This window comes from Corvus moneduloides, chromosome 4, assembly GCF_009650955.1.
Source record: "Corvus moneduloides isolate bCorMon1 chromosome 4, bCorMon1.pri, whole genome shotgun sequence".
Classification (NCBI taxonomy): Eukaryota; Metazoa; Chordata; class Aves; order Passeriformes; family Corvidae; genus Corvus; species Corvus moneduloides.
In genome coordinates, this window is record NC_045479.1 from 67588064 (window position 1) to 67612221 (window position 24158).

Sequence of the window (24158 nt, forward strand, 5' to 3'; positions counted from 1 at the left end):
GCAGTCTTAAAGCCAATTCTACTGCTAAAGCTAATTTTGACAGCCTAATTTTTTTTTTTAAGAATGACAACAACAAGAGAAAAACTAAATTTAATTTATTTTATCAAAAACTATAGGAAGATAGCAATACTAGAGATGACACAATATGAAAAGAAAATGTTCCTGAGCTTACAAACTGCATATTCTAATACAGTTCCTAAAACATACATTAAAAATAACCAAAAGATTGACTTAATTGGAGATTAAATAAATAGACAATAGCTTTTCTTACAGGTAATCTTGCAGCTTTAGTTTTGCTACCAAAAAATAAAAATAAAACCAACAAAAATGAACAGCTGGAGGACAGGTCACCAGCCCCCAAGAAGTGCATACACGACTGAACTGGTGACCGTGACGATGCCAACAGACCACAAAGCAAAACAAAGGCAGAAGCTGGGCTGGTTTAGGTTCCCTAAGAAGTTGAAAACAGCTTTTTCTGCATTTCCAATTCGGCAATTTTCTGCCAAACTCATAAAAACAGTAAAAGGAGTTTTAAAAGTGACACAGTGTCCCATTGAGCTCATTTACTGACTGCAATCCAAATACACTGAATATGTAAATATAAAATACTGTTCAAGGCTCTTATGTTGGAAACTGGATCCATGGGTTTCCTTCAAATAAATACAAAATACTGCTACCTCCCAGAACACAAATTAACGGTTCTTTATTTATGGCAGAAGATAACACACATATCCTTAACAAACAGCAGCATTATTCCAGTGCTGGTGATAACATTCTCTGCCTCTGGAAAAGGAGACACTGCACTCCAGTACAACTGCCACAACTATTACCTTCTAAAATGCACCAACTTGCAATATTTAAATCAAACTGGGCATGGGGAGAGACAGAGCCTGGGGCCCACCCTGTGCCCCGGCACAGGGGAGGCTGGAGTAAGGAATCCATCTTTTGGAGCAAGGAATCCATCTCTTGGAGCAAGGAATCCATCTCTTGCCGCAGCCATTCCTTCCTGCAGGGACAGCGCAGGCTGCAGACTGCAGCAGATTAAGGAGCTGGAGACTGCAGATTCCATCCACATGGAATGCACTGCTCACTTGAGCTACATGCAAGAGAAAGCACTAATGATTCTAAACGATGCAAGATCATCTAGAGTTTGCTGACATTAAAGCTCCATATTCCACTTAAAACTTTAAATTAAAAAAAAAAAATCATTAGAGATATGGCATAATAAAAACTGACAAGACTCAGCGGTTATCAACTGTGTGGATACAGGTGAGCCTGATCACATCAAATACTTCCAAATCTAGGCAAACTTTCTCCTATTCATTAAACAATATAAAGTCTCTATTTCAATGTGTATCTCTGTATTGTAGATTACAAAACTCACACAGCATTTCCAGTGGCCCATGCTCTTCACCAAAAGTTTAAAACTGATTTTGGCTAGTAGCATATAAAATGTCATTTGCTACCAAAGAGCCAGATCTTCAGTACAAATGCAACTGTGCTTCTTAAGGAACAACATTGAAATGCTCTTTCTGAAGTGCTAGTAATTAACATGGAATTTAAGGCATTTTCTAACAAATTAAGTAAACAGTTACATGCTGGGTACTTGACTTCATTCACCTGAGCCAACAGCTGTGCACCTTATAAAGGCAACTAGCTGACCTATGATACATAGCCAGCAGCCAGCTATGGAGCATCCATTTATGGAGCAACATTATTCTGCCTGACCCTGTCAACATTTATGTGACTTGTAAGCAATATGCAAGTTTTACAAGCTTTGAATCCATGAGAATAAAGCATTTGGATCATACCTAGAGCATGGACCTTGGCTGTAACTCCACTCATCACCCACCTCAACTGCTATTCAGTGGTTTTGAAGCCAAGCAAAACTTAGCATATGTTATGAATAGATTGAGACAACTTTAAGATGATCAGGAAAAAAAAAAAGATGACTCAAGCAGCTGAAGAACAGCACATTTCTCAGCCTTTACATTCAAGAACATCTTACAAATGTCTACAGCAAATGGGTATATTCACCCCTAGTCTAACTTCACTGAAGTTAACATTTTTGCAACCAGAAAATACAGGCCTAGTATCTTAGAAGTCTGTCACTAGGTAAAAAAAACACAGTATGTAAAAATAACCAAAACCAGTTGTGAATATACATCAATCCCAGGGCTCTTTTGCACCTAACAGATAACAGAGCATATCTCCACAATGCATTTGCTTTGTTAGACAATGGGCTGCTCTCCTTAACCTTTTGCTATCTATTTCCAAAGTGTAGCCAGCAACTTGTTTCAGCCATGACTGCCAAATTTCTGCAATGAAAACAAACAGCGAATGTTACTTCTGACAATCCCATATTTACAAATGCTCTGTGGAACTGCAGTCCTCCTACAGAATCTTAACTAAAAATCAGAGCATAACAACTGAAAAAATTCTACGTAACACTAGCTAAGAAGTTCAAGTTTTACACCTGGGATCTGTTAATACCAATTACAGAATCACAGAATCAATTAGGTTGGAAAAGACTTTTGAGATTATCGAGTCCAACCTATGATTGAACACCACCTTGTCAACCAGACCATGGCACTGAGGGGAGATCTCACTGTGCTCTTCAACATCCTCACAAGGGGAAGCAGAGGGGCAGCTACCGATCTGTCCACTCTGGTGACCAGTGACAGGACTTGAGAAAACAGCCTGAAGCTGAGTCACCCGAGGTTTAGACTGGATATCAGGAGAAGGTTCTTCACCCACAGGGTGGTTGGGCACTGGAACAGGCTCCCCAGGGAAGCAGTCACAGCACCAAGCACAAGTTCAAGGTGTGACTCTCGGAGACGGTCCTGTGCAGGACTAAGACTTGGACTCGATGACCCTTGTGGGTCCCTTCCAATCCAGCTTATTCTGTGATTCTATGAATGTTCAAATCAAGGTACATTTTAGAGTTTTCTTTGCATACATTTTACTGCTTCCTAAACAACTGTTCTAGAAAAATGAATTTTTAATCCCCATTATCAGTTTTGTATTGGCTTGAAACACTACAATCTCTTTCTTTGGCCTATGCCATTTCAATTACAAACACAATGCCTTGCTTCCACCATCCTTATTTATATTAGATGTAAGAATACTTGAATATATTTGTGAAAGAAGAGTCTTCTTAAAACACATTAAAAAAAGAACAAAATATTTGACTTTGGATACCCGAACTCAGTTGAGATAACCTCTGCAACACACGGCTCCACATTTACAGACAGTTCTGATCCTCTTTTTGGATGGGCTAAGACCTTCAGCAGAGTCTGAAGTCAGATCTATTGAACCTGCAACACAGATGAACATAAGTCAGGAAGTTCTAAAAGACAGACTGAGATCATGCTCAGTACTCAAACAGCTTCTAAAGGCCTTCTAACACCCCAGTTCAAAGAGTTGTGTGTGAAGCTATACTCAGATTCCACTGACACCCTTGTTACAACTACTTGTACAACACCTGGCATACACATTGGAATCCAAAACTCAAACTTGAGCTTTGTAGCCCCCAGGTATCCACATGGATCAGCTGAGAGTGCAGCTGGCCTTCACTGGCCTTCAATGTCAGTGTCACAGACAACACAGAGAAAAAAGGACTTTTAAGGATTCAAGATCAAGTTGGCAGTGCCGTGGTTTAAGCGCAGTTGGCAAACACCACGCAGACACTCACTCACTTCCACCCCGGTGGAATGGGGAGGAGAATCAAAAGTAAAACTTGTAGGTTGAGATAAGAACAGTTTAGTAATTGAAACAGTAAAATATTGTAATAATGATGGTATTCTGATTATGCTGATGCTGATTATTATTATTAGGTGTAGTAGTAGTAAAAGAAAAAGCCAAACACAAGTGATGCACAATACAATTGCTTACCTATGGCTGACCAATGCCCAGATACCATCCCTAAACTCTGATCAGCCCCTTCTGGATAACTCCCCAGTTTCTATACTGGGCATGACATTCTCTGGTGTGGAATATCCCTTTGACCAGTTCAAGTCATCTGTCTATGCTCGCTCCCAGCTTTTTTTTTTACATTTTTTTTGAGTATCTCCTCACTGGTAGAGCATGAGACACAAAAAAGTCCTTGACTTGACAAAAACACCACTTAGCAACAATCAAAACATCAGCAAGTTATCAACATTCTTCTCACATTGAATCTAAAACACAGCACTGTACCAGCTACTGAGAAGAAATTAACTCTATCCCAGTTGAAACAGCTGTTCCATAGGACCTACATCTACAACTGAGGCCTAAAGACACCAGAGCCCAGAGACAAACCTATGGTGCCTCATGCTGCTGAGATGTTACAACTGCCTTAGTAACTATCACTAGCAGATTACCTAGAAAGTAGTTTACCTGAAATGCCAATTTGAATAAAGGAAAGCTTTATTTAAGGGCAGCCTGACCATACCTTTGAGCATTCCTGCAAAAAAGCTTCAAAATCATTTGCTTCACCAGACAATCCAGCCACAATCCCTGATGTGCTTGGAGCACTGAGGGAGGCAATGCACTAGAGATGCAGGCAAAAGCTTCTGGGTGTGCTCTTCTCTGCCCTACACGCCATGAACGATGACTGTTCTGAAATCCAGAGCTGAGTTAGGAAAAGCCATGCCTGAGCTGAAATGCTACCATCAGTCAGGCTGCAGTAAAGCCCACCAGCACCCCAAAACTCCCACAAGAACCATGTTAAAATGTGCAGACCTTTCATCTGATAGTCAAAGGTTAGCTCTTCTCCAGCCTTGATGGTTCGGGTAGAGAACAGCGCTATTCGAGGAAGACGCAAGTCAAGGTTATCAATAAACACATTGAAGACTTGAAGATTTGGATCACACTGTAAACAAAAATTAATGCAGTTCCTGTTTAGAAAAATTAACACTAAACTTCACAGAAGTGTTTAAGTAAACCAAGGTCACAGGAAAGAAAGAATGGGTGCTTGTCTCAGTGACAGAAGCCTGCAATTAAGTTATCTTCTGAAATAAACAAATTGAAATAGTGTTCCAGGAGAACATTCATAGCTCAGATTCAAGTCCTTCCAGGAGGGTAACCTTTACACAGTACATAGCCTCCACTAATATGCAACAACCTATGAAAAAAAATGGCACCTTCAAAGATGACAACAAAAATGATGACAAAGTAATTAGAGCTACATCCAGAGGCTAGTATGTACTAACAAAACCCACAAGAAGAATTAAAGTTGAAAGAAAATTAAAAACAACCTAGTGTTTCAAGCCTCACACACTCTTTAGTCTGTACTGATGTTTAAGCATAGCTTCCAGGCCAGGGATAACATCTTCATACTATGAATGAATTTCTACTGTCAACTGCAAACCTGCTTGGCTTCTGGATTCCCTGCCATGGGCTGGGCGGTAGGAGAAGGGTGAAGGTCACTAAACAGGAACTAGAAACCACTTCATCATTTTCTCTGGATTAAGTGTCAGAAGTCAGCAGTCCCTGAGACTCTTAAAATCTGCATGTTTTTTTGTTCTTTAGCAGTGAAATATATCACACATTAAAGAATCAGAAGCAAAGTTACAGACATTTAACTTTACACTGAAGACTGAAAATACTTCACTCCCATTTGTGAAAGTGAAGAGCAACTGTCTGTTTCTCCCTGGCAAGCCTGCATGAAATACAAGTATCATCATCTCACAAACCTGAAGACATGAATTTTCTGTATTTGTAGAACACTGACTGCATACCTCACCAACACTGGATCAGTAAGAAATAATAATTTTTAGTTCAGGAATCCTTACAAATGTAGCTCAGCCTTCTTGCTTTAGGTACTTCAGTTGAACTTGAATAAAACACTACAAAAAATTGCTCATTAAAATTTACTTTTGAGCTCTCTGGCAAGTTTAGATTAGGAGGGAAAATTACATTTCTCCCCTGTAGATACCTAAGAAAGCACAGGAGTTTTCTCTGTTTCCTCTACCAAACTTGCAGGATGAAATTCAGAGCAACATTCCATCCTGCCCAGCTACAAAATAACACATCAATTCTTGTCATCTATGACTCCTAGCTAATTTTATTAAGGACCTGTCACATGTTAAGTATTTCACATACTCGGAAAAAACACACCCAAACCAACCCTATTTTGGTTGTCTAGAACTAACGGATTCAGTGAAAACTCCAGTCCTATAGGATGTCCACTTCAGGCAGCATCTCCCTCCCAGATTTTTATAGGCAGTCTCAATCCAAGTAAGGCCAAGAATTCTGTTCTATTTATTGCATCATCTGATTGAATGGACTGTGCTGGCACGAAGCAAACGACTCCAGAAAAACTGTGAATATGGTAAGGAAATGTTTACAGTAGAAGACATTTCTAGCACAATTAGGATAATTCTCCAAATTCTTAGTATACAAAACAAGGTCTTACACTGTGGTTCACAAAGTGGGACACATTTCCATATCGAGCTGCATCTACTGTAAATTCATCTGAGTCATAGTCCAAATCAAACAAGTATGTATTTCCCTGGTTGTCATAGAGCTGGCCTCGCCTCTCTGCTTCCTCACTTGTAATCACCTAAAAAAAAAAAAAAATAGGAAAAAAGAAACCTGCATCATATTATTAACTATTACTAAATCAAAACAAAAATCACAATCAAGTTAGAAAAATACTTAGTAAAAAATACCACTGTAAGTTTTTGATGTTGAAATAGCATTCCATCTAATGAATGAAGAATAAGAGGACATACAGCTGAACTAATTAGTGACTGAGACTTCTCTGGATGCAATTTTTCTACAGCTTATGCACAGCACTACCTTGTCTCTGGAAAAAAAAACCATATCAGCGCCCTCTGTTAATAGTTTTGATGATGACAATATAATCAACTGTTTCTGCCTGAGGTTTCTATATATGCACTTTTTCCATAAGACCCAGAAAGCCTCGTTTCCTTCACATAAAACCAAGATTTGACCTTCTCCCTTTGCACAGATGATCAACAGGTATCAGTCTTTAAAACCCAGCCACATTTACAGCCCGATGTTCATTTCCTCCTTCCCAGAAGCATTTCTTCCTGCTATTTTTGACTGCAATGAAAGATCCTATTCATGGCAGCTCAGACAGACATCACTTCACAAAGCTCAATCTATTCAATTAGGCGAGCGTGTCACTGTCGACAGAAGAAACAGCTTAAACAACTTCATCTGCAGCCTGTCACATTAAACACATTCTGTTGTGCAGATTCAGCAAAGAAATAATGATTTGGCAGCAAGAGAGATACAAAATGTGATGGAATTGGACAACAAATCCCTCTAAAATCTGACAGATGAGATTTGAGACCTTAGCAGTAGGTATTAAGTATATTCAGGTGAAAAGGTAAATACATACTCTTTCCTTTAAGCAACAAAATTACATAATCACCTTTCTGCATTAACAGAGATATTTGGAATGTCTGACCTCTTGCATATTTAAACGAAACCTATGAAAATGAGAAGTTAGAAGCTTCGGGGCAGCAAGCATGGAAGAAATCTACTTAAGACCATAAACATTGTACAAAGGGACAGAAGGAAATACTTTGAGTCAACATAGTAGCAAGGCAGATTTGCGGTAGAAATGTAACACTCTGTAACAGAGAGGCTGCTGGGAACTGCTGGTGGGAAGAGCTCTGGAGCAGAGCAGAGGCTGAACCATATAAACAAACACAGGGCAATACAAAATCTCAAGAGGAAGTCAGGGTCTGTATTTTATAACATAAAAGTTCTCCTTGAAATAGTATGAGATTGAATGAACAGATAATGTCTGTACTACGAGTCCTATTCTTGCTGTTAATCGGAACTAATAAATATGCTTGGAAATACCACCTTAGAAGTTCAGACAAAACAGAAAAGGGACTGACAAACTGTGCAGGCAGTTTCCTAACAACTGTGCTTTGGGAACAGCAAAAACTCCAATAAAGATGATCAGGGAAGAATGAAGAATATGATTGCCATGAAAGAAATTAAGGACTTGCCTTTAGAAGCACTATTAGGGCATGTATCTAAAATAATTCTTTAGTGCCATATGAGATAAATATTCTCTTTACCTTTGACCTTTTACAACTGCTCTGGAATGAAGGAATGTTCTGGACAACATAATTTTGCTGTCGACTTGAATGTCTCTTTATCTCTCTACTCAAAAGCAGACTGATCTATTATACAGTAGAATCACAGAATATCCTGAATTGGAAGAGTCCCACAAGGATTATCAAGTCCAACTCCTGGCCCTGCCCAGGACATCCCCAGGAATCACATCATGTGCCTGAGACCATTGTCCAAACACTCCATGAACTCCATGAGGCTTGTTGCCGTGATCACCTCCCTGGAGAGCCTGTTCCAGTGTCTGACCACCCTCAGGGTGAAGAAGTCAAGAAGTGTTAAAACTGAGAGAAAGCTCAGTTAGATTTTACCTACCATTTCCTTGATGGTATGTAATTCACCTATATGAGATAAATACATACCTACCTCTCCAACATACTCCATCACAAAACTGTTTGTTTTAATTTTCTGGAGGGTTTTTACTCCCCAGCCACGGCCATTGTTGGTTCTGAAGATGCAGAGGGAATACGGGGTCCCTTTCTGTACGATCCTATTCGGGCAGTCAGGCCCACACCTACAATATGAATTGCACTCATAGATGGGCAAGCCAGGCTGGATTTTTAATTTCTTACGTTTATTGTAAGCCAAAATAAACCCAGCCTCCTTTGGACAGCACTTCTCAGCAGGGCAGTCAGCACATTCACAGCCAGTTGTTATTCCATTGAGCACATTTATTCCCGGAGCAGGTTTATACTCATTAATGTAGTAGAAGTCTAAAGGAGGGCCTTCAAGATCCACGGTGTTTTCCACCAGAATCATTGCTTTATGATTCTTTTTCCTGTTGAGTTCTTCTTTCCATCTCTGCAGAGCTATTCTTTGTTTAGCCTTCTTTACAATGTAATCTGCAATTGCAGGTTTCAAAGCTTTAACATGGTTTCTCACTTTCAGTGCTTTGCCTTCTCTCACCCGAGACAAGTATTCATTCTTGTCTCTAAGAAAGTTCTGCAGAAGCAGAGGGCAGTTCAGATGTTTCCGAGGCTCCCAAGTATTTGAAGATTCTGGCCATCCTTTCCATTTCACAAGATAGTATGCTTTGCCCTTGAAATACAGAAACAGATACAGATTTAGCCAGAGTTCATGTTGCTGAAATCCAGCATCACAGAGCACACAGACAACTATAAGGGCTCTGGATTTAAGGATCAGCACACAGGGCAGAAGGCCTTGATGTCCCCATAAACATTACAACTGGGGAGAAAGAGAAAAATCAGGGGTTTTGTTTGCAAATTAACTTATAGCACAACTTTGCATATTTTACATATCATCTCTAGGGACAAAGAAATCAAAAGTTGGGATGAACTCTGATTGCTAACGGCATACCTGGAGGAAGAGGAGGATAGTTTGTAAAGGCAGGTGCTAAGTTATGCTAACCTGCTGTATGACTCATATGCACAAGCAGAATGCAGTTGTATCACATACAGAACAAAAAAAAAAAAAAATACAAAATTTAGCAAAAAAAAGTCTAAACCCCACTATTGGTCATATCAACCATCCTCCCAGATCAGTAATTAATTTGATACATGTAATATTGTATTTACAGTGAAGCAGCATATGTTTTGCACTTATTTGAGAAGGACAAATAACGGTAACAAGGACAAATCCTGAGACAGAATTTCACAGGAATCCATTTGCAGCACATGGCCCTAATTACTTGTTAAACAGACTAAAAGAGTCAAGAGAGAAATACACATGGTTGTCTGCAAATAAAGGGAGAGGCATCATAATTCATACTGAGCTATCACTTAAAGCATCAGCATCAGATACGCAAAGGTGAAACATTTCACATTCTAACGTCTGTAACTTCCACATTACTGAAAGTAGCAGTTTACACCACTTTCTGTTTACAGTTCAAAGTTTAAAATATATTTAATTTGATGCCAGCAAAAGCTTTGTCCTCACTGCCTGCTGCTTTATATTACGAGCAAAACTACCTTTGGATTGCTTCCAAATTTCAGCTGAAAGAGTGATCAAATTGGTCTGTGTTTCTCTTACCTCTTCTACCTTGTAGTCACACAAATATTCCACCTCATAACTCTTTAGACTCCTGTTGGTGATTCCAATGGATTTACATCTGAGATTTTCCTTCCTACATAATTCTTGGAGGGTCTCAAGTGAAGCTAGACATGGCACATACCAGGCTACAATAAGAAAATTGGTAAAGAATCCTATTTAATGTCTCAGCTAAATTGAAATCATTATGCCTCATCCCAGAGTCCCCACATTACCATTTCTGACAGCAGTCCACGAGTCTCTTGTACAACTGCAGTGTCTTCAACTCAACCCTTCTCTAACAGGTCAAGCAAAACACGTCAATGATTCCCTCCCTGCACCTTTATTCTGTACAGTACGTACACTTATAAAGAACAACAAATATTTTGGAGGGCAGAGACTTCCACAGGTGAAAGCTACACTAAGAACCGAGCAATTTCTCTACAATTACAGCAACGCATAACTGAACTACGGCAAGCAGGAAACCTCCATTCTTTAATAAGACCGCCAAATTTCTGTAGTCAAGCGCAACTGAGCATTTGCGATGCAACCATGGTGACTGGACGAGGAAATAGAGACCCACCGCCCGCATCCAGAAGGATCGCAAGTGCCCTGTCAGCCAGGCGGATTTAGAGGGACGAGACACTCCGCAGAGCCCGGGAAGCACCGGGATCAAGGGGCTGGATGAAGTCCAGAGCGGGAGCCGCCTCCCCCCGGGCTCCACGGGGCTCTCCGGCCCCGGCGCAGTTCACAGCGCAGGAGCTGGGGAGGGGGCAGCGGTGCCTTTCCCGCGGCCGCACCGGGATCCAGCGCCTCTCCCGCGTCCCACCCCCGTTCCATGTCCTACCGCAGGCACCTCCCGTCCTCCTCCCACAGCTCCCCCGGGGCAGCGGACAGGACCCTCAGGGAAGAGGGCAAGACCCCCACAGCCCTTCCCTCCCCGCCCCGCCAGGGGTCTGTGAGCAGGGGCGGCGGGAACGGTCCTGACGGAGCCGGGCGACAGGGACCGGTAGCGGCTCCCAGCGCCGAGAGCGAACGGGAGCCTCCCCGCCCGTCCTCCCCCCGTCCGTCCCGGCCCCCCAGCGCCCGGGGGTGCGGCAGAGCCCCCGGGCGGCCCCAGCCCCAGCCCGCTCCCCCCTCACCTCCTCGCCAGCCCTCCATGTTGGGGGCGGCGGGCCGCGCTCAGGCCGCGCAGGCTCCGCCCCCCGCCGGAAGGGGGCGGAGCGGAGAGGGCGGCTCGGCGCGCGCGCGGCTCCGCCCGTCCCCCCTCCCCCACCCCCCCGGTTTCCCGCCTCTGGTGTGAGGGGCGCCCGGCGGGACGGGCTGGGAAAGCGGGAACGGCGCGGAGAATGGTTGAAATGGAGCGGGACGGAGTTCAAGCCGTTTCTCTTTTGTTCTTATAGAGCTCTGCAGTGCCTGGGGCAGGCGGGGGAAGCGCGCGGCAGCTTCGTCCCCGGGCAGAGCTGAAAGGAAGAACCTCAGAGAAATGGTCTTTCTTGTTAAAAAAAAAAAAAAGTTACACCGTCATCACACCTCACTCAGGTGAGGTGTTTACTATTAATGTAGCTTTGACAGAATCACAGAATCGATTAGTTTAGAAAAGGCCTCTGAGGTCATTAAGTGCAACCTATAACCAAACAATACCTCGTCAACCAGACCACGGCACTGAGCGCCACGTCCAGCCTTTCCTTAAACACCTCCAGGGACCGTGACTCCACCACCTCCCCGGGCAGCCCATTCCAATGCCTAATTACCTTTAATGTGAAGAAATACCTCTCACTGTCCATCCCAAACCTCCTCTGTCACAGCTTAGGAGTCAGCAACCTCTCACCCTGGGCAGTGGTTGCCTGGCAGAAAGAGCCCAGCTCCCCTGGCTACAACCTCCTTTCAGGTGGCTGTAGAAGAGGTTTTCAAGTTCACTTCAAATCCCAGGTAATGGAGTACAGCTCTCTTCAAATCCACACAGGTATTCCTTGCTCTATTTTCTCTGATTTTTGCGGCTCTATTGTGACACTTTCAGTATTTTACAAGGTAACACACTGTTGTAAGCACTGAACTGTTGCCCCTTAACTTTAGGCTTAGACCCTCAAATTCCATAACCACACTTGCCTGCCCCATCTTGTTATTGAAAAAACCTGCCAGCTTATACCCAGACAAATGTATGACAATACAGATTAAAACAGTGCCACACAGAATGGAGATTGCCAGGATCTGCATAAAAAATGTATTTTAATAACATATAAATAAGCACATTTAACTCTTACATTTCTCAGGTAATATCACAAAACCATTTTACAGAAAAAAACTCCTGAAAAAAAAATTAACTTGCTCAAGAGGCCAGCACAAATAGGCTCCACCTTCATGGTTTTGGGCAGTATCAAGAACACATGGGATTCCAGTACAATTACCAGGGAGGGGATTTTCACCAGTCTGGTTCTTGCTGGTTCAAAGCTATGCTGCTGAAGCCACAGATACACTGGTGGAACGGGTACAAGACCTGATCAGTCAAGGAAAAATCTTCAGACTACATAATATGCTTGTTTCTGAACCACAGGCACAAGCATTTGTGCTTTCCATTTTGTAAATCAAGTGCTGATAATTCAAAAATCTGCTGTCCACACGTCTTGACTAACGTTTTGCACCACACTCCAAACAGACTTGGTGGCAAATTAACATTTTACTCTAGTTTATTACGTCCTCTAAGAATCATGAGAGACATCCCAGAGAGTCACTGCTTTGGCAGACAAGCCAGTAAGAGACAAAAATCAAGTTAGAAAAATGTTGCCTTCCAAAATGGACTATGATGCCACTTCAACAGTGATGACTTCACACTTTCCAGTATCTTGATCCGTGCAGGTAACGTGCAAGGACCCATCCCTAGATAAAAGAGAGGGTTATGTTTAGGATTATCTCAACACAACACTTACTGCATGTTCCAGAGAGGATAAAGAGTAGTCCTCACACAGATGAAAGGAAGACAGATTAGCATCAAAATATCCAGGGACAAACATGCTTCAACACAGATGAAACTGATTTATGAAATTACGTTTTAATTAATTAATTAAGTTTAATTAATTAATTTAAATTAAGTGTTTATGTATGCACTTCTTGCCCTTAAAGCATCTATCTTCTCTACATATGCTGGAATAGCTGTTTAAATCTTGCATTCAAATACTGCAATTGAATTTATTTAGTAAAGGTTTGTAAACAGAATATGTGGTAATATTATTCAAAATATTCACTGTGAGAACTCTAAGTAACAGCAACAGATTGATAAGCATGCCTTGCCATAGCACAAGAACTTGACTTTTGAAGTGTAAGTAGTCTTTAAATTCCAAGGACCTTCTTCAACTAGGAAAACCTTAATTTTCAAAATCCAAGAATTAAGAAACAATACTGATCCCTACTTCAGCTAGGTATACAGTGACACAAAAAACTTAGGTAGAAATAGATGTTCTCTACTAAACTTCCTCTCCCTTTTTCACAGAAATATTCCTTAAACCTCCTTTAAAACAATGCTCATTTTCTGCACAACAGAGTTGCATCTATAATCCCCTAAATGTTTTCCTTATCAGTGCTCAGTATAAATCTCTGTGTGACAAACAAGGCATTTTAGGCGAGGCCTATTAACAGGCATTAATATACCCGATAGCTAATATAAGGAAATGAAGTATTTTGAACTTAAATAGCAAGTAGAAATTTCCTGTGGCGCTGTTTCTCTGCTTAACAACCCTACCTCTAAAAGGACAGAGCCACTGTAAATTCTACAATCCTTCATAACTGAAAAAGGCAAAGTCTCCTTCAGTTTTTCCCAAGAGTGTGGGCATTCAGCAAAAGTTCCCAACCCACTTCCACAGAAGTCTGGGATCCTGACTGCTCTCAAGCGTGGTTAAACTGATCAACTGTTCAGAAGTTGCTAAAAATAACCTACACAATTGTATTAAGCTTTGTTTCTTTAGGAATAGAACAATGACAGCACCAAAGGTATTGCAGAAATCCCACATTTCTACAGGATGTACCCCTGCTAGGACAGTACAGTCCTGTGACCAATAAAATGCTGAAGTTTCACAAAACAAAATTAAACACTCAGTAACAGGAGCAAAGACTGCTTGTCAGAAGTGCAACATAGCAGGGTAAACAGCAGAACAACAACTGTTTTGGGTACCTTTTCATAGTGAGAACAGTTAGGATATCATGTAGGCCATCCTCCTTTTTATCTAAATCCTGTAGTACAATCTATTAAAAAAAAAAAAAAGTTTGATTATAATCAGGTTCTCCAAGTTCTTGCACAGCAGTTCAAGGAAAGTGACACAACAGCTAAGATGTGGAAATTCATGTATTTTTAGCTATTTGCACTATTGTTTCTGTGGTTTGGTTCAGGACCTATCCCTCAGATAGCTGAAGTACCTATCACTCCCACAGTGTCCTTTAGGATCAGCACTGTAATTATTAGTTAACATCCCTTCCCTGTCCCCTTTAAAGGTATTTGGGCAGAATTAAGGCGGAGTAACAGTCTTCTTAAATACTCCATCAATTTCAGATACATCTGCCCCTTCCCTGAAGTTTTCCAAGGAAAACACATCATCACTGTTTCAAAAAAGCTGTGTTCTCTCTGTAGGTTGACTCCAACAACTTTAAACCCCCACTTGATAGAATCATTTCATTTTACCACTGTGATAAATTGAATTCAATATTTAATATCAAGATCCTGACCAATCTAGAAAGAACAAAAAGTAATCAACACATCAGCTATGCCATTCTCCTCATCAGTTTTATTTTTAAAGTGTTGGAGGATCTGTGCACTACTGGAATAACTGGTAAAGATCTCTCATCCCAGGTGATCTTATTACAGTAGTGCCAAGTGCGAAACCCAGCCATTAAGGAATTCAAAGGGGAAACTTCAGTTTCTTTACTAAGTGTTTGAATACTATGCATGTACAAAAGAATGAATCAAGATCAATGCCAAGGAGATGCATGCCATTATAATTTTCTAACAAGTTTTGGTAGTAGTGGGATTGGTTTCCATTTTTTTCCCAGGTCCAACTGATTTCCAGGTGGTTGCTGTTAAAAGAGCACACGAGTGTGCATATACTCACCTGGGCAAATTTCTCTTCTTCGTTCATGGGACTCTTCCCCAATGACTCGTACAGCTCAAGGCACACAGAGGAAATATTTCCAGGAGCATGCAGGGTGTGCTGCCTTCGAGCTGGCAGTGGTGTCCCCGATGGAAACAGCACTGTGAATTTATCAGCCCCTGACTCGTCTACTCCCTTAAAAAAGAAAAAAAACATAGAGTTCACGTCTGTCTTTGAAGTGCTTCACTGAGCTGGAAGTGCTACAGCAATGCTCCACAAGAAAAGAAATCCAAGATTCATTCCCTCTGTCACATTTACCATCACGGCAAGTAAAAAACCCAACATTCCTACTAATAAGAAATCCAGCTATTGCAACATAGGAAAGATACAATCTATCTCCCCTTTAAATCCAGTTTTTCTGGTCATTTTTTCTCTAACACCAATCATACATAATTAGTGTTACATATTCACTGCAGCAGTAAATTTTTCTAATATTCTAATTTTAGACTTACCTTAAGAAGAATATCTTTGGCAGAACACTCAATGAGTGCATCTTCTTCTAACAAGGTATTCTCTTTCCCTAGCAGAATTCCTGCCTCTATGGCTGCACCAATGGGAATAACTTCATCTGGAGGAATTGAATTCAGTAATTCCACAGTTGGGAAAATATCTTTGATCAGCTGCTGTAGCTTTGGGATTCGAGCAGACCCGCCACAAAGAACTACCTGAAAAACATCAAAATTATTTCAAATCTTTATTCTGGCAAATAAAACAGACAGGTCACTCCCTGCTGTGCAGAAATGCAAACTGCTCTGGGATATTTTATTATCTGCAGTTGTTTAAATAAAAATTGATTTAATCTTTGGTTGACTTCTAATACTTTGGGTTTTGAAATTAAAGGAAATATGATGTCTTTGAAAAGCTTCTCTTTCAGCAAGAATCACCTAGATAAAGTAATACTTTGAAAATTGAAAAATTCATCACAAAAAGAACATCAAGTTGAAAGGGACTTCCAGAGGTGATCTAGTCCAACTTCCTGGTCAGAACAGGTATAGTTACAACAGGCTGCTCAGGATCTGTCCTCCACAGAAACATATTCCACAGACTCTGTAGGCCCTTAATTCAGCATCTGATTTCCCTCATACTATAAATTCCTTTCCCGGAATCTAAAATTTTCCCATGTTGTAACTTGTGCTGCTTGCCACTCACCCTTCCACCATGCACCTGTAGGAAGGAGCAAGTCAGGTTTGATCCATAAGTCCAAGTCTTATTACAGTGACTTTGAAAATCAGCCAGATCTGGAAATAAAGCTAACTCTCACTTTTCCTCATGTAAAACATAAATCTAATTTACAACTCTGAATTTTTTTATTTTTACATTTAAAGTGTTCACTGCCCCTCATCCAAAGCATTAAGGCCTGAGATGAGAACCTAAAAAGCCACCTAAGAACCACTGCCACCAGAAAACAAAAACTGTTCTCTAAATGGCCTGGGATACTTCATTATCCACCAGTGAAACAGAGATGTGACTCAGCAAACACTAATTAAGAGTCTGAAAAGGCACCAAGTGTCACTGAAAGCACCAGGCAGCTTTAGCTGCAGACCTGATGAGCCAATTCCACCAGCAGTGAATGCAGCATCATTTGCCATGCACAGGTACAAAGGGGGTGAGATGAATTTCTTCTCTTACACCAAGGCAAGCGCCATTTGAATTAAACTACTAATGCCTGCTGCCTTGCCCACCATCTTTGGAATTAAAGCACTCTCCAGGTTTGGCACCTCATGCGGTTTTTAAGCCAGCAAGGAGGAGCACAGGCACCAAGTGGACATGAAGCAATTTATTCCACGTTGAATCAAAACTTTGCCTTCCTCCAGAAGTGTCAGCAAACCCTAACCAAAGTTCAATGAAGGACTGAACTTAAGGAAGGTACTCCTCAGCCTGAATTTGGGCAGAATTACACAAATACACCAAACTGAGACAAATCCTCCCCCACCTACTCAATATGCAGCAGTAAAAATACACAATTGAATCTGACTCTACCTTGTACTTAACTTCAAGTAACTGAAATGAAAGCAACTACAGCAGTCCTAAAGATCTCAAGTCTATAGATTCAGTTGGATCCCAGTTAAAAATGCTTAAGCATATCATTAAAATCTCCATCTGCAAGGAAAACAGGCCCCACAAGTATTGTTCTTGAGGAATTATGAAGCATCCTACAGACAAATTATTTCTATTATTACCTTATTAATATCATCTGCTGTAAATCCGACTTGCTGCAAGAGCCTTTTAATTGCTTCTACACATTTATTAAAAAGTGAAGAACAGATAAGTTCAAACCTCGCCCTAGAAGAGAAAAAAAAAAACAAACTAAAAAGTATCATCTCATCCATTAAAGACAAATACCTGAAATGGAAGAACAATAATTTTTAGAATATGGTTTAGTTCTCCAACTGGTACTAAGGGATTTTTAAAAAATCATGTTTTCCCATTATTAATCTTCAAGTGATTTTGTTGTTTTGGAAGTATCTGTGCTATTAATTCCATCATGAACACCTACATAGAATGCACAATCATTCTTCTTCAGTGTACTCTAAAGAAAAAAAACCAGTATTGTTGTTTTGACAACATCCAGTACTGCTGTCTTGACTTGTGTGAAAAAATAAATAAAAATCTTGGAACTGCTTCATGACCTTTAAAATAGATACAGAGACTCAATTTTTAGAGGAAAATCAAGCTGTGTCCTGATTTTCACACAGGGAGTAGATTAAGCAAATTAAAAAACAAACTTGTGTTTGCCTTTGTCTCTTTCAACTGTGCAAAGGAAGTTCTACTCTGCACAAATACAACAAATCAAAGTCTGCAACACTGATCCACAGGACTGGCATCCTGATCCAAAAGTGAGCCGACCCCAGTTATACTGTATTGCTTCTCACACTTTCAAACATGCTGTGCCTTATTTTAGCAGCCCCAACTGCTGGAGTTCTGGAATGGAAAAGTCTGTTTCATTTTGCTAAAGCTGCTGCTGCCTGGAAGAGCAATCAAAGTGAGCTAAAAATCAAGGAAAGTACAACAAAAACAATAAGGGGGAGGAAACAGTCACCTTGACTCATTACAGTATCCATTCCCCTCCCATCAAAAACCAGACTCCAAAGATGGGGCGTCCTTGTGCCTTTTCACACTTTATTTTCTAACCATTAGGCAACACTGTTACTGTGACTGCCCTGACCACTACAGATTGCAGCAGCAGTATGAAACAACACATCTGCCTTCAATCTTATTTCCTTCCCTAAAACAAACACCACCAGAAATCAAAGCTTACTGAATGTCCATAACAGCACCTAGAAAGATTTCAGTTGCTTCAAAATCTGCCTTACCTGGACACATTGCAATCAAAATCTAATCCATCATACAGTGAATCTACAAAACAGTTTGCACTTCCCAGGGTTGATAAAGAATGTTTTGCAATATCAGCACTGTTCATTAACTTCATCATGGCTCTGGGATTTCCTCTAATATCATGTTTACAAGACCTGTATTTAAAAAAAAAGATGATACCAGTTTAAAGAGGCAGGAATTTGACTGATAACTCCTTCTGAAAGGAAAAATAGGTTAGAGCTCTTGAACTCTTTTTGGTAAACATTTCAGTATTAACTACAACGCCACTACTGAAAGTTTGCACACACCTCAACACAGCAGAGTTCATGGCTGAGCCCTTACAGTTCAACACCAGCTTCAAGCAACATCCACTCAAACCCAGGCATTTCCCAGTCTTCCTCCTCAGCCCCAAACAACTGACTGCTCCTTCAACACCATCTTTACTTGAACCATTTCACTCACAGATAGTCTGCTAGATTGTTTTGTTTTCTTTACAGCAAGCACCAGATAATGAAGTTCCTGTCCTAAGAGCAACATGCTTAGAATTCAAATCTTACCTCTGAAATTCAGAAGCTAAGTGTTGAGCTAGAGCTTCTGTGAAGCAAACTCCACCAATGCTGTCATCTGTGTTTGCAGCAAGCACACGATATATTCCACTGTTTACTTCTATGACTGTGATAGAAAGCGACGTTCCACCCAGTTTATAAACCAGCACGTTGCTGCCACATCAAAAAAATATTGAAAGTAGCATTAATTTTGACACAGTCAAAAGATTACCACCATGTATTGCAGGTTTTAATCAGGCGAAAAGTATCTGAGAATGGTAAAGAAACATCAAACAAGAACAAAAAAGCTCAAACTGATATCAGTCTTTGCTATTTTGAAAGTGAATTTTCTGTATATTCATAAAGACAACCAAATGCACCTACTGAACCCAGGAGCTCTGCTTTAGTTCTTCCAGCACATGTAAAAGGATCCCATCTCCCACAATTAAAACCAGCTATGCCAAAATATGTTTAAAAAGGAATGCATTTTTCTTCAAGCCAATCAGCTTATTCAAGTCGGAAACTGGGGACAAATTTTTAAAGACAATTCTCAAAATACAAAGACCAAAACAAAGGGATTTAAAACACTATAAAATTACAACTTCTAAATGCTTCTTGTCTTGATTGAGAGAAAAAAACAAAACAAGCCTTATGCTAAGGTAATACAGCATTTCCTCATTTAAGATTTCTCAGGATTTAAGTACAGCAGCTTAAAAAGAAGTAAAATATTAGGATTTTACCTTTTCCCAGTGGGTGAATCTTGGCCAATTCCATAAGCAAGGAGAGCTGCAGACGGCTCATGAATTAATCTCATAACATTGAACCCAGCAGCTGCAGCTGCTTCCCTGCAATGAGCCATAACAGCATTTCATTTTACTCTAATGGTCTCACTATAGTCACACACTATTAAGATTTCACCTGAACTACATGTGCCACCTCATCAGACCTTGTTTATAGCATGGTATTAACAAAACTGAGTGACTGGAAAAGAAAAGTACCAAGAAGTTCAGTTGCTACTGTGTTCTTCAGGTAACTGGATCTGCTGTGTGCTCATTGTCAAAGAAAACACTGGTCTCTCAGTCTACACAGCCTATAAAAACTGCAAAACACCCCTCAATCATAAAATTTAAAACCCCACCCTAAATCAAACTTGGTAACTTATCTTCAGGTGTGGTATTAAAAGTTCTTGATACATTATTTCAGCAAGAATACTGATTTACTTCAAAATGAATTTACTGTGCCTCACTTGTAACATTTTACTTAGGTATTTTCTTGAAACTTCAGTAACCGTGGGACTACCCCACAACTTGTTTTCCTCCACTTTCAAGTTATACCAGAGCAATAGAATGTTTCATTATAGACACTGCAAATCCCCAGCTCACCGTCTTCTGAGCAACTTTTAGGGGTGCTTTACTTGTTTTATGACCGTTAAATGTAACGGCTTCTACAGATCAAAAAAAGCCGAAATAGATGCTGCCATTTATGCTCAAGCATACTTATTATGTTTTCATACAGAGAAACTAACTGTTAGACCAGAAGTGTTTCCAAACAGAATTTCAAAGTAGAAAACTGGTATGTATTCCACATCTGCGCTCTGACAAAGCGGATCTCAATAGGCCAAGTAGCACCACTTGCTTTGGGGAGTATGAAGGGCAGGGAGGGGAAATTATGGAGCAGGGTGAGAAACTATTTGCATTTCAAGGGGGTCACTGAATATCCTGATCTAGAATGATGTTCTATCCTTGATGAAATCAAAATTCTGTCACTTTAGTGATTCAGAATTTCCTTTTGGTGACATCAGTGAATTACATTGGAAGTTTCTTAGCTCATGATTTGATCTCTTGCTTTCCTATTTTCCCAGTTTAAATAACATCCCAGCATCTTGACTGATGGTCCCAAGCTGAAGTCCAGTAGCAGAATTCGCACTGTTGATCTCCCAGCCCATCTGCTTTAGGCACATAAAAAAAGAGAAAAACCTCAGTGCTCTTACCCAAGGGCATTTTTCTGATTCTCTCCAAAATCAAATGGTACTGTGACAACAACGTCATTCACATCTGAACCCAATGCAGACTGGGCAGTCTCTGTTTATAAACACAGGCAGAGCATGGTGAGCGAAAGCAAAAGGGAAAAAACCACGACATCTTAAAAATATGAGGACAGCTTAAAAAGCTAAAACATGTTATAAATTTAATTATTATGTACCTTTCATTTTACTGAAAATTAGTTTTGCCACATCTTCTGGGTTAATGAGTTTGTTATCTATTTCATACTGAAGTTTTCCATTCTTCTCAATTATCTGTAAGCAAAACCAACACACCTTTGTTAGACAGTAATTTGGTTAATAACAAAAAGTAATGTTTAACTTAGGTTCTGTTTAAAGTAAAAAGCACTGGACTGTGTAAATACTCTGCATTAGTACTCTACTACTACGGAATAAATGCTTTCAAGATGCTTATCAAAGATCAGAAAAAGACCTGTAGCATCTGACAGACACAACAGTGACATTCAAGGACTTAAAGAGTCTAGGCTTCCCTTTTCTGTTGAGTTTTCCTTAGTACAAAAGCAATGTTTAGAACAAAAGTACACACTCCTGGTCATATTCTGTAAGAAAACCCCCAGCTATATATAAAATCACAACAATGTGAACAGTCAAGACCCAGAGAAAAACTTCTTTATGAATATATTTTCCAAGATAATTTTTCTCCTGTTTTGCAAAATTTTCTAGTAACAAGCACAATCTTATGCAAATTAACTACTGACATTAAATCAAATGGTTAAAGATTTTTATCACAAGGTGCTACAACCCAAGTATCTCTACCAGCTCTAAGAAAAACCACAATGCTACTACCTATATATATCAGGATTCATCCCTTTAGAGAATGGCCAAGAGATAAAAATTTTTCTGTTGGAACTATATTATGCTGGCAGATCTCAGAACATGGTTATCTACTGGCTAAAAACAGAAACATTCCACATTAGCAGCAAAGGGACCTCATATGATGAGAGCTGATCACTGCAGAACATGGACATGGCGTGGCCCAAACAATGACAAGAAAAGCATAAAATTATACAAATCATCATACTCACAGAGCATTTGCTTTCTGCAATATATTTTTTTGCCTGAGGGTCACCAGAGCTGCCCAGAAAAATGCAAAATATTAAAATAAATCACATGTTCAAGGTTAATTGCACACATTCATCTTGCTGATATTTCTTCTAACATCTCCAACACATCGAGCTATACTTGAACCAAAAAATCCTGTTTTCACTCTACAGACACAAGTATAGAGTAAAAAAAACCCCAACAGTTCTGCCTGCTGGCATCTTTCATTCTCCTTTCCCCAAAACTTAAGATTGAAAAAATACCTACTACTTAGAGAAAAGGAAAACCCGACACATTGTTTTAACCTGCTATGCTCCACAACCATTATAAAAGATTTCAGTGAAGTCCTGCATCTGAAAGTGCTGAGAAATACACCAGAATGGACAACATCTTGTTGGCTCCTGTCAATGAAAGGGCTGTAACACACAGCCGGGTCATCACTAAAAAGTTTTGTCACATCTCTGATGTTAAATCCAACCCAAGAGGTGTAGTTCTAGTGTCACTATAATTACCAGTGCAAATTATCACAGCTCCACTAACAGGCGTCACAACAGGAACAGAACCACACCAGCGGAATCACAACAGGCACTAATCAATAGTTTCACTATTGCAATAAAAGCAACACAAAGTTTCATGCAAACAAAACCATAGTGGATTTTACACACAGGAAAGCAGTCAGGCAACAAAACACTGTAGTTAAGAAACTTAAGTAAGCATGAAAAGCATACATGCAATTTGTTACTATATTTCACAATTTCATTTCCAGAGACAAATTCAGACATAAAATACAATGTTTCTTCTCTACTTTTCTATTTCCAGAAGCATCTCTTTGCTGCTGGAATGAAATATAGGCTACGAAATTTATAATATCAGCCTGGTCTAGGGGAAGGTGTCCCCGCCCATGGCACAGGGGTTGGAACGAGGTGATCATTAAAATCTTTTCCACACAAAAACGTTCTGTGACTCTATGACAACAGAATGATTTTCTTAAGAGATGTCTTCAGTACTAGTGCTGAGACGTTAAACCAGCTTCAATGGGAAAAATTTCTCACCGCCCCTTTCACGCCCGTTCTCTTACCTTCGCCCAAGGATCTGCTTGACTTTTACTACAGTGTTTGAAATATTTCTTATCCTACTTTGCTTCGCAGCTAAGCCAACAACCTGAATGAAAAATAAAAGAGAAAAAAAAAGGAAAAACTGAGTAGCAGACAGAGCCCCCTCCCTTCCTCCTCCCCACATGGCCGTGCGGAGGGTCAGCCTCACCTCCTCGCTCTCCGAGAACGCCACGACCGCGGGAGTGACCCTGTCCCCGGCGTCGTTGGCGACCACGTCGGCGCGGCCATCCTGCGGAGAAAGAGAGAGGCACACCCGTGAGCCGCCCCTGGGGGCTTCACCGCCGAGGGAACAGCTCCGACCGACGGAGACCCCCGGGCCGGGACCCCCAAGCGGCCCTGGGCCCTCACCTTGTACACGGCGGCGCAGGCACAGGTGGCGCCCAGGTGGACCCCGATGGCCGCCATCGGCCCTCCCGCCCCGACGTGCCCCGCGCGCGCCCGCTCCCAGCCAATCCCGCGCCGCGCTGCTCCGTCACCGGCGGGGCAGCCAATGAGAAAAAGCGAGGCGAGAGGCGTCATCGCGCATAGCAACGGGGGCAGAGTGTGCGCGCGGGGCTTTCGGCGGGAAGCGGCGCTGGCGGCGGGTCCGTGAGGGTGTGCTTAACCCGGGGCGCTCGGGCGGCGGGAAAAGAGAAGTTAAAGTGCAGGAATTAGAAAATAGAGAAAGTAAAGTGGAGAAAGCGGCAGCTGTGTGTGTGGTCTTGAAACACAGATTTAAAAGAAACATAAAGATTTTAGTTATAGGCTAGCTATATGGAATGGGTGGAATAGGAGAGAATTTAGGCCCAGCTAGAGTTAATTAAAATAGTTAGGAGAGCTGGACCTGAAGTAGGGTTTTAGATGTTAGTAACTGATTACCAAG

The 24158-nt window shown here is 40.9% G+C and overlaps 2 protein-coding genes across 4 annotated transcripts; both read right to left on the reverse strand.

The window, feature by feature from the left end:
* Positions 1-80: 80 nt before the first annotated feature.
* On the reverse strand, positions 81-11314 carry SUV39H2 (suppressor of variegation 3-9 homolog 2). 3 transcript variants are annotated; one of them, XM_032106032.1, is made up of 7 exons: positions 11226-11314; positions 10087-10232; positions 8464-9135; positions 6398-6544; positions 4723-4852; positions 3202-3317; positions 81-1096 (listed from the first exon to the last, which is right to left on the reverse strand). In XM_032106032.1, exons 1-6 carry the CDS (start codon positions 11242-11244, stop codon positions 3208-3210), a joined length of 1224 nt encoding a protein of 407 aa, XP_031961923.1. In that variant the 5' UTR covers positions 11245-11314; the 3' UTR covers positions 81-1096; positions 3202-3207. The 3 variants fall into 3 exon arrangements, with proteins under 3 accessions (XP_031961923.1, XP_031961922.1, XP_031961921.1); XM_032106031.1 differs by having other exon boundaries at positions 81-2318; XM_032106030.1 differs by having other exon boundaries at positions 81-3317.
* Positions 11315-12280: 966 nt separating this feature from the next.
* On the reverse strand, positions 12281-23731 carry HSPA14 (heat shock protein family A (Hsp70) member 14). The gene is made up of 14 exons (XM_032107369.1): positions 23645-23731; positions 23445-23525; positions 23260-23342; positions 22166-22214; positions 21281-21374; positions 21069-21159; positions 19819-19923; positions 19091-19252; positions 18533-18688; positions 17399-17501; positions 15671-15883; positions 15180-15353; positions 14249-14319; positions 12281-12960 (listed from the first exon to the last, which is right to left on the reverse strand). The coding sequence occupies exons 1-14, from the start codon at positions 23699-23701 to the stop codon at positions 12882-12884; spliced, it is 1518 nt and encodes a 505-aa protein (XP_031963260.1). The 5' UTR covers positions 23702-23731; the 3' UTR covers positions 12281-12881.
* Between the last annotated feature and the right edge of the window lie 427 nt (positions 23732-24158).